General features: G+C 43.7%; 1 protein-coding gene across 3 annotated transcripts in view; it reads right to left on the minus strand.

The window, feature by feature from the left end:
- Positions 1-12,974, minus strand: part of CREBBP (CREB binding lysine acetyltransferase) — a 191,352-nt gene that overhangs the window by 48,466 nt on the left and 129,912 nt on the right. For all 3 annotated transcript variants that reach the window (XM_084640891.1, XM_084640892.1, XM_084640890.1), the window contains exons 15-16: positions 11,916-12,095; positions 11,484-11,670 (exon numbers count right to left, since the gene is read on the minus strand). In XM_084640891.1, coding sequence (XP_084497017.1) covers positions 11,484-11,670; positions 11,916-12,095 — 367 coding nt within the window. The remainder of the gene's footprint in view (positions 1-11,483; positions 11,671-11,915; positions 12,096-12,974) is intronic.

The raw sequence follows: 12,974 nt of genomic DNA on the forward strand, positions 1-12,974 counted from the left end.
AAACTGCAGGGAAGGACCAAAATCTGCAGAAAACTATGTCCAAGTTGTACTGTCTATAACATGGACAAATGACCAGATGGCTTGATAAGTGGCAAAAGAATTTTCTGATCAGAATTTAGAAACAGTCCTGGTCTGATGGGCTATAACTGATTTTGGAACACTGATACACTTTCCTGATGCACAGTTTCAGTCACCCAGAAACAGATAACTCTGATGCCTTGTTTTGCTCTCAGCAGTAGGATTGACAGGAGAAGAAAGGAGATTTTCTGAAAAAACCTGAAATAATTATGGTGTGCTCTTTGCACATCCAAAATATACCAGACTTTATTTTGGATGAACATAGCCTTGACAAAAAGGGGGGAGGAAGGGAGGGAGGACTTCCTCCTGAGAGCAGTGAAAAACATGTGTTAACCTTAGGAATGAATGTTGGGTGTAGGAAAACCACCACTCAGTTTAAAAATCTGCATTGCTGAGAGGATGAAGACTTTTGGTGAAGAGGTCCAAGAGAAAGTTTTGTTAAGGCACTCAAATCCGGGTGGAGAGTTCAGGGGATTACTCCATACTGCCTTCTAAGGCTTATTAATTTTTGTCCTCAGAAATTGCCTGACATGGAGAGGAGATTAGTCTTGGTTTGTTCACACCTGAAATATTTGATATTGTCAAAGTATGCCGGCACAGAGTGTTGGCCTTCAGACCTAGAGACAAGGAGCTTGACATTACTGTAATTTATACTGCAAAGTGGCATCAAGTGCTGTCATTGTGATTTGACAGAACCTGACCCCATCTTGACATTGGTACCAATGACTAAACACAATGTAGGGAAACAGAGAATTGGGCCCAAGCTCTCCTGTACAAAATTGGGAATTTGGCCTTGGTATGCTTGGCTCTGTGCCATGTACTGAATTTCCCCTATATTGTCTTAAGAGATTATAAACTCTTTGGGACAGGGAATCATTCTTTCTGCATTTCTGTACACTGCCTAGCACAATGGGTGAGCACCACCTGAAACCAAATTAAAACAAATCCCAATTGGTAGATTTCTTTCTGAAGAGCCGGAATGTGTTTATAACCACAGACTGGAGTAACTATTTTTTTAATTGCTGCCTCTTAATATCCAAGTGGATTAATGGGGCCCAGATTCTGGTAAAATCTGGTGGTAAAAGGAACCTTCAAGTAAATGTGTCTCTCCTGGGGGACTGTGAAGAAAAGAAGCAGAGGTAGAAGGGAGGATTATTGAGATGAAGTCTGCATAACATGGCCACCAAGGTCGGAGAGGTGCCACTAATAAAATGGAGGACTTTCTCAGTCAGATCTCATCTGTTCTGAAGATCAGAGATGCTGAAGGACAGATAGGAGCTCTTTTAAACAGGCTTTGGAAACTGTGTCTAAGGCAAGCGCACGTCTGGAAAAGAACAGCATGCCTTCGGTATTTTGTTTGGATGTAAAAAGTTTCAACTACTGCCATTCTTGACTAGTAGAGACTCCATTCCATCTCCTTCCTACTCAGCCAGCTAAACACAGGGTGAACTCCCTCTAGGTATTAAGAATTCCTTTATTCTTGCAAATGGATTTGTAATCCCTACCTTGTTGCTTTGGAGAGGGAAACGATTTCTTTACTGATAACGTTGACAAGAAGCTTCCAGAAAAGCTTTCCGCAAGAATATTTGGAACCTGACACCAGATGTTTAACTTGTAAATCTGTTTTTCGTTATCTTAACTAATGGTGCCTTTCTGCCCATTGCAACTGTCTTCAGAATTGAAATGAATCCAGAAAGAAGTCTTAAATAACTGCTGCTGTTGAAGAAATCTCTGAAACACTGATTTACGTTCCCTGGATTGTTTTTGGCACTTCCTCCTGAAAATTGTCAGCCAAGGCAAAAATAATTCATGCAAAGCAGGTGGAAGCTGTGGACACTTGGGCTGCAGCCAACACCTTGCAGACCTCATGGAGCGCTGATTCCATTCTCCTAGTCATGGGTATCATATGCAGGAATTCGCCTTCCGAAGGGACCCACGTTTTCTTGAGAACTTTTGAGATTGCTTAGAAAGCCTTTTATGAAGAAACTCCCACTTACATTTTGTGGCATTCTCCAAGGAACGAACGAAATGGGATCTGGAATTTCTTTCTAGAGGGAAAGAGAAAGTACCTCCTACTGGCTGTGCAGTCTTGGTGGTATGGCTTGGATACTTTGGAATTTAATGGTTCTGGATTATTCCATTTAATAGGTTTTTAAGGCCAAAAGAGATAATAATCTAGCCTGACCCTCTGCATAACAGGACGCAGAATTTCCCCTGCATCAAGCCCACTAACCTGTGGCTAAGCTAGAGTATATCATTTAGAAAAATATCCAGTCTTTAAAAGACTAAAAGAGATGGAGAACTTACCACATCCCTTGCTATGCTCTTTAATGTTTAATTACCCTCCCTGTTAAAATCTGCATCTTATTTTCAGTCTGATTTATTTATTTATTTTTTTAAAATTAAACTTCAGCTTCCAGCCACTGGATCTTGTTACACCTTTCCCTGCAAAATATATAGGCAACTGATCATTTCACAATTTAGCCTTCCAAGTTTTAGGAGGAAAAAAACCTCTTTAGTTTCATCTTCAGAATCCCTGGCCTCTGAAATGTATGAAAAATATGGAGAAAAGTGCTTGTGGACAGGGGATTTCGTCTTTTTTTCCTGCGCTGTTCAGATTCCCCCAGAGGGGAAAAAACTCCTTTTATAGGGTTCTCCTTTTTGAGAAACAATGGTCTGGGTTTTCCTTTTCAGGAAAGAAGTTCTGTGAATATGGGCAAGATGAACAGAAGCTAGCGCTAAACCACCATATACCCCATTTTGTCTTGGCATGTGATGGCTGAAAGAAACATGACCTTTGCCTGTATCATCATCATCCATTATCTGTTAAGTACTAACATTATACCATAAATTGCTTTAGAGGGAGTCCTGGTTGAAGTCATTAAGGGGAAAACTCTAGAGAAGATGAGAGCAGCATCCTTGAAATTACTGAAGACAATACTTTTGGTTCTCTTTTTACTTGTAATCTTTTCAGTAGAGGATCCTGTTGGATGGGGAAAGAAATCAACTTAGCTTGGAGGCTTCTGAATGCTGAAAAGAAGTGCTCCTTCAAGTCTACCTTGGAAGGTTCCAGGGAGAGATAGCAAGCAGTCCTGAATTAATAAACACTCCAAACTGTCCTTGCTTTGTGAAGGAAGGGGGTGGAGGGAGAAGAGACGGGGACAGGAAAAAGCTCAGCCTGCCAAAGGAAAAAAAGGTTCCCTTCCATGGTGTATCTGAAAGAGGGCAGAACCTCATTTTCAGGGAAAATGGATAAGGGATAAGTTGCCCTCATTTGGAATGCAGCCTTTGCAAAGAGCCTGCAAAATAACTTTTGGTCATTTTATAATGAAAGCTGTTTTTAGTCACTCCTAACCTTCCTGAAGTCCCACTACTTGGGCTGAATTTTTCCATGCTTGGTCTCTGACCAAAGATAGACTTTTGGCATCTGAACAGAAGACAAGGAGAACGAAGTTCCTTTTCTTTTTTTTTTTTTATAGAAATTTCATAAAAGCAGTTACATTAAGAGAGCATTACAGTTGCATGCTTCAGAATTTAATTAGGAAATGCCATATTTTTCTACAATTATAGGTCTTGTAGTACTGTGTACCAGCATGCATTCTAACCAATCCATGAAAGTCATTTTAAGTGAAAAGTGCACAATAAGCCACGGCTTAATGCAGACTAACCATTAACAGAGTAATGGTTAAAGTGTACTGGCTTATATAAATCATTTACATTTCCAGTTAAGGGAAGCTTTGCTGCCATTTGAAAAGAAATTGTATAATACGTGGTTAGGACTAAGTTATTAAAATACTTGTGAGAGAGAAGACATTACAGAATTTCTCAATAAAGATATTCTAGACCATTCTGACAATGAAATTTGTGTTACTATATCTTGTAATAGTTTTTGTAAGGTTTTAGGGAAAAAATTTATATGTTGTGTTTGGGAAATAACGTTACACTGAAATTATAGACTATATCATAATGTATATACATGGTGGCCAGTGGGAAGGTTTTGCATACAATCTCAACTTTGGTATTTCTTCAGAGTGCTTTGCTTAACCTTCATTTTGTATTTATATGGAATTACATTATTAAGCCAAGAAGCATGGAAGAATAAAATACAATTAAGTGCATATACCAAAATGTTATATATTATCTTACCACCCTATCTGTTTTGCCACCTGTCTACTTATTTTTTTATTAACAATACAAACAGGAAATCAAGTGACAACATTGTAGCTACAATCAGTGAAGCTTCTTTAATTGGGTGCAGAAGTTTCTGTTGAGACTCTCTCTTTCCCTCCCTTATAATCAAATTACTAAACATTCTCTACAGTAACTTGGACTGCAGCAATTATGTACCAGAAATTCCAGTAATAAAACATTTCTATTAGTAGCTAGCACTTGGCAATATATAACTATGAATTGTAGCGTGAGTGTCTAACTACTGGTAATGAGCAATTAAGGTTCATAATGTTGCTTTAACAAATATTTGAAAAGGTTCATGATTGCAGTGTGCAGAATAATCCACTTATGCTACTCATCCAGGTAGACTAATCAAATTACACATGTACAGACTAATCTGAGTGGATTACACTGTAATTTGCCTGAGTGATGGGAGATAATTTCTCTCTCATAATTAAATTCATTACTACTACAGTGGGATTTTCCTTCTTGCCATCAGTCCACAGAAGATATATCCATCACTGAGATAGGGCTTAACTTGGCCACTCTTGAAACCCTGCCAGTTCTGTTTGGCCTCCATGGAGGATCACACACTCTGAATTAGCTTCCCTACTTCCACAAAGCCATGAGGTTTTCTCTTCAAAACAGGCTTAAAACTTTTACATTTAACTTTTATTGCTGCTTTTTTGAGCATAATTAGGTGGTATTTTTTCTGGCTCAAAGGATGGGTTTTTCTACACCAGAGCCTGCAACAGCATTCACTTGAAGAAGTGGAGAACAAACCACTGAAGAAGAATCATGGCTGTAAATACCTGTTACTTACCTGTAATTGGAGGTTCTTCGAGATGAGTGGTCCCTATCTATATTCCACTGAGGGTAACACGCGTACTCCACGTGTCCGGAGCTGGAGATATTGAAAGTAGTTGTGTCCGCTGGTCCATGCATGCACCTTTACTCCGCCTCACGGTTTTGTCCCAGGAGGCGATAAAGGGCAGGGCGGACCAACCATGCCCTCAGTTCCTTCACCACCACAATTCAAGACAGATCCACAGCATAAGGGAAGGAGGGTGATATTGGAATACAAATAGGGACCATACATCTCGAAGACCCTGCAGTTACAGATAAGTAACCACCTCTTCTTTTTTGAGTAATGGTCCATACTGTATTCCACTGAGGGTGATTAATAAGCAGTCCCAAGTTATGAGGAGGGGTGTGTGAGGAGATAACGCAACCATTGACTGGACAACAGCTCTGTGAAATGGGGCATTCATCGCAGAATCTTGTTCCAACGCCTAATGTGAAGCAAAAGTAAGTACCCAACTCCAGGTGGCCGCCTTACATATGTCCATAAGCAGCGTATCTTGAAGCAAGCTGTAATTGATGCTTACGCTCTTGTGGAGTGAGGTCACGCCAAGGGGTGGAGACAGTCCCAAAAATCAATAGCAGAGCATAATGCACCCCAAAACCCACTTAGAAATCCTCTGAGTGGATATCACCTCTCTCTTAATCCTCTCTGTTATAACGATAAACAGTCGAGGGGTCTTCCTGAATGATCTCATTCTCTGCAGGTAGAAGGCCATGGCCCTGCGCACGCTGAGGTAGTGAAGACGCACTCCCTTGCCAAGGCACAAGGCTTTGGGAAGAAAAGCAGCTAAGTGTATTGGCTGATTAAGGTAAAAGCGGGATACAATCTTTGGCAGAAATGTGGGGTGCATACTCAAAGAAACCTCGTTATATGGAATGTGGTAAAATGGGGGTCCACTAACATGGCCCCAGTTTGCTTACCCGTCTCACAAAAGTAATAGCAACCAAGAAGGCAACCTACGTGGAAAGGAGAGACAGAGCCATGAGGCTGAAGGTTCAAAGTGCGAATTGATTAAGGTCAAAAGGACGCGGTTGAGGTCCCATTGTGGGGCCAATAGGTTGAATGGATGGATAGGTCTAAAGGAGTCCCTTCCAAAACCCGCTAGTCAATAGATGCATAAATACAGAGTGTCCTTCCATGGGGGGTGGAAAGCACTAACAGTTGCCATGTGCACCTTGATGGAATTAAGAGAAAGGTCTGATGCATTCAGGGACAGAAGGTAGTCCAAAATAAGGGGAATATTCACATTCTCAAGGGCTTGGCCACTCTGTTGGACCAGGAAGTGAAATATTTCCACTTAGCTTGATAGAAATGCCTCGCGGACTCTTTCCTGCTACTTGAGAGGATGTCTTGTATGGCCAACGAACACTCCCATTCTAGCAAAGATGCCCATCCAAAAACCAAGCTCTGAAGTGAGGTGTCTGTGGATTAGGATGTCTGATCTTGCTGCTGTATTGCGTGAGCAGTTCTGGGAATGCTGGCAGTGGAAGTGGGGGGACACACTGACATGCAGAGAAGGAGGGGAAACCAGTACTGGCAGAGCCAAAATGGGGCAATTAGAATAACTGTGGCCCTCTCCCACCCGATCTTATGGGGGACACACGCCAGTAGCGGGGGAAAAGCTAGTCTGCCTGGTCCGACCAGCAGATGATATGGGGATCTCCCTGGGAATGGGCACAGAGGCCTTCTCTGGAGCAATACTGGATGCATTTGTTGTTGACAGGGGAGGCAAAGAGGCCTGTGGTTGGAGTCCCTCATTGGGTGAAAATGTCACTGACTACAGCGTCGTGGAGTTCTCATTCAGGGTCAGCCACGAACTGCCTGCTCAGAGAATCTGCAATCACGTTCTCAGTCCCCGGAAGATTGCCCACTAAATCCTGTTGTCAGTGGCCTATGCACCAATCCCACAGAGTAATTGTTTCTCCACAAAGCGCTAGCGACCGCTAGCCCCTTTGTTTGTTGGTGTAATAAACAGTTGTGGTGTTGTCTGATATGGTGAGCATGTGACAGGAAAGAACGAATGGGAGAAATGCGCAACATGTCCTCTGCACCGCCCAAAGTTCCAGAATGTTGATGTGCAACTGGGAGTCCTGAGTGCAAGTGCCCTGTGTCATATACTCGCCCATGTGGGCACCCCAGCTAGCAAATGACACGTATCCATGATGATTGTCATGCTTGGAGAGAATGGGAGGAAGGGCATCCTAGTGCTTATCTGACCCGGGTCTGTCCACCAGTGGAGGGAGGAGAGAACCTTGGATGGGACTGTTAGGGTGAGGTCCATGGTTTGGTGTGTGGGAGAACAGGATCTCTGGAGCCACAGCTGCAGGCAGCAAAAGCAAAGACGAGCAAAGGCGGTGATGTACGGACAGGCTGCCATGTGACCAAGGAGGGACAGGAAAGTTCTGAATGGAGCAGGATGGGTGGCTATCACTTTAGGAATCAACTCTTGAATTATCTGGAACCTGTCCTCCAGTAGGTAGGCTCATGCTGAGACTGCATCGATGCATGCCCCAATGAATTCTAGGGACTGTATCGGATCCAAAGTTGATTTTTCTATGTTTATGCTCACCCCACAGGGAGAAGAGGAGTAGAAGCAGCATGAAGGTCAAGGCTTGAGCCTTCCCTTTGGATCGCGTTGCTAGCAGCCAGTCATCGAGGTATGGGAAATATAAGAACTCCCTGACACCAGAGGTGGGCCGCCACCACACAGAAAGCTTTGGTGAATACCCAGGGAGCAGTAGTGAGTTCAAATGGTAGAATTCGGAATTGGAAATGTCAAGGGCCTACCCTGAATCTCAAAAACCTTCTGTGGGCAGAATGGAGGTCTATGTGAAAATAGGCTTCCTGCACAGTGAGAACCACATGCCTCTTTCCAGTGAAGGTATGATGGTCTCTAAAGGTGACCATACAAAACTTTGGCTTGCGTATGAAGTAACTGAGATGATGGAGGTATAAGATTGGTCACCAGCCGCCCTTTTTTTGGGTACTAGAAAATAGGCGGAATAAAACCCTGCACCCTAATAGGATGTACAAACAGGATCTATTGCTCCCCTTTACAGTACAGTGGCCACTGTGCGTGAAGAGATATATGCCACATCCACCACGGCCTGGAGTATTATCCTTGCGACCAGTTTGCCTTTCTCCAAGATAGTCAGGAAGGAGGAACGATTCTGTTGGGGAAGCTTGTCTGCAAAGTCCGCCAACAAGCCGTAAGTCATATTTAGCTAATAGTGCCAGGTAGTTACAAATGCAAAATTGGAAGGCCAGCCAAGAAAAAACCTTGCGACCCAGAATGTCCAGTCACTTATCCTCTTCATCTGCTGGGGTGGAGCGTAGGTGTTGCTGCCTGGCCCCCTTTGTCGCTGCCTGTATCATGAGGGAATTAGGTGTGTGTGTGGGGAAAACTAACTCAGACCCCTTCGCTGGTACATATTACCTCTTTCTTCCCCCTTGGGGTGGGTGTGCAAATGACTACAGTGCGTAAAACAGTTCAGGCCGGCTGAAGCACGGCATCGTTGATTACTAGGGTCACTCTGGTTGGTACCGAGGCATGCAAGATGTCAAGAAGCTGATGTTGTTTGTCCTGCACTTCCTCCAGTGGAATGTGGCGAGCATCAGCCACCCTGCGTAACAGTTCTTTGAACTGATGGTAATCATCCAGAGGCGATGATGGAGCTGATGACACCACAGCATCTGGGGATCATGAATTGAATCACTCAGTTTCCAGCGGTGCGGTCAGAGCCAGGCTAAGCGGTTCATCCTCCAACATTGGTTCTGAACACCTACTCGATGATGGTCAAAGAGAGGAGACGGGGCACTCCTTTCATGCTGAATGGGAAGGCTCTGAAGGTGAATACTGAGGCCAGGACACCCAGTAGGGCCCAGAAGGAGGATCCTTAATTTGCTGTGGTGGGCCCTGAGGAGTGGGGTACCAGGGGCTCCTTTGCTAGGGAAAGGGAAGGTACTGTCAATGAGACATCAGAGTCTTTGGATAGTTGTATCAACAGTATGGGAAGGGTGGACCTGTGCTCCGTCCGAGCCTCTGATGCCAAGAAGTCAGAGCCTGGTTCTAATGGCAGCATCATGGGAACCACATGAGCTGGAAGAGAGCAGGCAAGAATATTAGCTGAAGGAGGTAAGTCCAAGGTGGAAGAGCACCCCCACCGCACGAGGTGACTAGCGTGCAAGCCGTAGAGACCTCACCTTCTCCAAAGCAAAGAGTTCACAAGGCTCAGGCACAGCCTCAAACCTGCCTGGTGTCAATGGCATGCGCACCGCAGTCTGAACAAGAGCTGGGGCCGGAATGGAAGCCTGCCTCGGAACCAAAGGTTCCCTTGTCTTTGGCAGTGCAGAACTGGAAGGTGTATCTCACTCAGTGGACAGAACCAGCAGATCTTGTGGTCTATGTGGCTTCTTGTCATGCTTGTGCACCTTGGAATGCGCAGTTTCTCCATGGCTGGAACTCATGGAAGGTGCAACATCCTTCTTCAGCCTAGAGGAAGACTTACTACCATGCTTATGCGCATGCTTCCTTGCCTTACGATTAGGCCCTGGCACGGGGTTTATAGCACTGGTATCAGGGGAACCGGACTGGGTCTTTGTGGTAGGAGGCACACACCTGGATTGCTCAGGCCGATGTATGGGGGGGAGCGGGGGGAAGGAGTGTTCCCAGCCTGGATCCAACTGTGGCCTCATGGCAATTGCCATGAGGTGCTTCTTGAGGCAGACAGCCCAATCTTCCCAGGTATGGCTTGGGAAGGAGAGGCAGATACTGCATCTGGATGAAATGTGGGCTTCTCCCAAGCAGTAAAGGCAGCGCTTGTGCTCACTGCTGATTGAGAACGAGCGAGGGCAGGAGATGCAGATCTTCGGCATAATTCAGTATTCAGGTGCTGGGGGGAAGGGAGAGAGGCAGGAAACCAGGAAAAATGTAGTCCCCAAAATTCCTTAATCCTAAAACTTATAGTAAAAAGCGATAAAAACTATATACACGAATAAAACAAATATTTTTTCTGTGTTTTAAGTAAATGTGTCACAAGGGACAAGACAACAACAGAAGCTCCAACTCAAACCATGTGGTAGCGAGAAGGAACTAAGGGCACAGTTGGTTTGCCCCGCCCATTATTGCCTTGGACGAAACCATAAGGTGGAGCAAAAGCACATGTATGGACCAATGGACACTATTACTTTCAAAATCTCTGGCTCCAGATGCATGGTGCATGTGTATAAACCTCAGTGGAATACAATAGGGACCATCACTCAAAAAACTTCCTTATTTTACTTCTTAGAAACCAAACACCCAATGCATGCAAATACAGGCTTTTTGAAAAAACAAAACAAAACAAAACCCAAAGCTTTATCTAAGGGGAACAGTAATTCCTAAAATCTGTAATATTACTTTTCCCTTTCAAAATAGGCAAAAGAGGAAAATATAGCATATAGGTACGAACAATGAACTTTCAAACAAACCATATCCAAAACACTAATTCTGTAGACTGACTTGATCAGAATGGTGGTTACCATCGTGGAAACTTCTGTGGAACAGGCTTTGGGCCAGTACACTTTTAAAGCGATGGCACTCTCAAGGGAGCTGCACTGGGTTTTTTTCCTTTTAAAAGTTTTAGAGCCAGTATACCAGTCTAACTGTAAAAAATTTAAATTCAGGAACTGAGTTCAGTCCCTAATTCTCAGGCCAACAAGGGCTAATGACAATATGGATGCTGCGCACACAGCCTCTGGAGGGAAAGGGGCGTATCCCGTGATTCACCAGTAATCCTTCTGGCTAAATCAAGGAGACGTTATGGAGGGAGCTACTTTCAAATTGTCTTCTGTCTGCAGGATGTCACCACAACAAGAGGTCTTGGACAGCAGGGATGAAGTGAAAACAGAACCTGGAAAGAATTCACAGGACTTAGAGGACCTCTGTAAGAAAATGTTCTACGTGAATTCAGTCCTCATGAAATAGCACTGGCCAAAGTCAGATACATGCATACAACACCACCTATGTAATTTCCCTACAATTCACCTCAGTCCTGAACTGAAACCAATCCCTTACTACCCTGGCTTTGGCCCTTCTGCATAGAGACTGGCTATGGTGAAAAAGCCAAACTAAGATGTCATTATTGACAGTAACGTTAAGTGCAAATCAGAAGGACATCAACACCTTACTTTTCACTTGTGATCCAAGGAAAGATAAGAATGCTGCTTTCCAAAAGGAAAAAGGGTAGCACGTTAACTCATTGTCTCAGCCCCCAATTTGTGGTGTTAGTGCATACGTACAAACAGAGGGACCTCCTGGCTGGCTTAAAGATTGCAGGAGACAGAAAACCAAGAAAAATTATAGCAAGGACTCCCATTTCTATATACGTACTCTTTTTACGGGGCTGAGATGGTGATGTAGATTGTGAAGTGGTGCCATTAGTGCCACTCTCCTCTTCCTCTTTAGGCTCTACCTTGATATCAACTTTCTTTTCTTCTACCTCCATTGGCTCCTGTTTTGACTCTGCCACATCTATTTCTTCTTTCACTTGGCAAGATCCTTGTAAATCCTCCTCCATCTTAAGAAAGAAAGAGATGAGATTAAACTACACCTATAACGTCTCAAACTACAAATTCTATCAGTTTGGAGTATCAGTAGCCCGATATACAATAAAGCACCAGACACAGGGCTTCCACCAGAGTGAAAACCAGAGTTTTCCATTAACTAATATTTTCTCGTCAGCTTGGCTCACTGATTCACACTCATCTTATTTTAGCTCCTATATATTATTGCTCTAATTAACTGTGAAGGAATTTCACTTACCTCAGTCTTAGGTTCCACTTGTGTTTCACAAGGCTCTGGCTCAGTTTCTTCATTTTTAACCTCTGGTTTGCTTTCTAGCATTGGTGCATCAGGTCCCAGCTGCTGGGAGTTCATATCGGCACTCGCAACTGAGCCTGGGGTTGGCACCCTGTTATCAATACTAGCTGCTGCCTGGGATAGCTGATGTAAAAAGGTACAAAAATCAAAACATTGAGGAAATATATAGAAATATTCATTTGTCTTGCTAAGAGGAATAGTACAAAATCATACACAAAAGGATCATCTGAAATAATACCACTCTTGATGTGGAAAAATTGGAAAATGTCCAGCGGAGGGCAACAAAAATGATTAGGGGACTGGAACACATGACTTATGAGGAGAGGCTGAGGGAACTGGGATTTTTAGTCTGCAGAAGAGAAGAATGAGGGGGGATTTGATAGCTGCTTTTAACTACCTGAAAGGGGGTTCCAGAAAGGATGGAGCTAGACTGTTCTCAGTGGTAGCAGATGACAGAACAAGGAGCAATGATCTCAAGTTGAAGTGTGGGAGGTTTAGGTTGGATAGTAGGAAAAACTTTTCCACTAGGAAGGTGGTGAAGCACTAGAATGCGTTACCTAGGGAGGTGGTGGAATCTCCTTCCTTAGAGGTTTTTAAGGTCAGGCTTGACAAAGCCCTGGCTGGGATGATTTAGTTGGGGATTGGTCCTGCTTAGAGCAGGGGGTTGGACTAGATGACCTCCTGACGTCCCTTCCAACCCCGATATTCTATGAAAACCAAACTCTGGATACCAAAACACAGATCTCCAGTTATACAGAGGTAAAGACAGGAATGAGTTTATCATCTGATGCATTAGCATCTTCTGTTGATAAAGCAACTGTACGGTGGATAGTACACACTGATTACCATGCAGTCTCTTTCTACCCATCTTTAAAAACCATGTGTGAATTTAATGATCATGAAGGTGAAAGACTAATGATCCTGACTAGAGCCAAACATAGCACAGGCAGATTATTTACAAGTTTCCCACGCACAGCTGTAGAAACATTCTGTAGTATTTTT

This window comes from Lepidochelys olivacea (assembly GCF_965140295.1).
Source record: "Lepidochelys olivacea isolate rLepOli2 genome assembly, chromosome: 10".
Lineage (NCBI taxonomy): Eukaryota > Metazoa > Chordata > Testudines > Cheloniidae > Lepidochelys > Lepidochelys olivacea.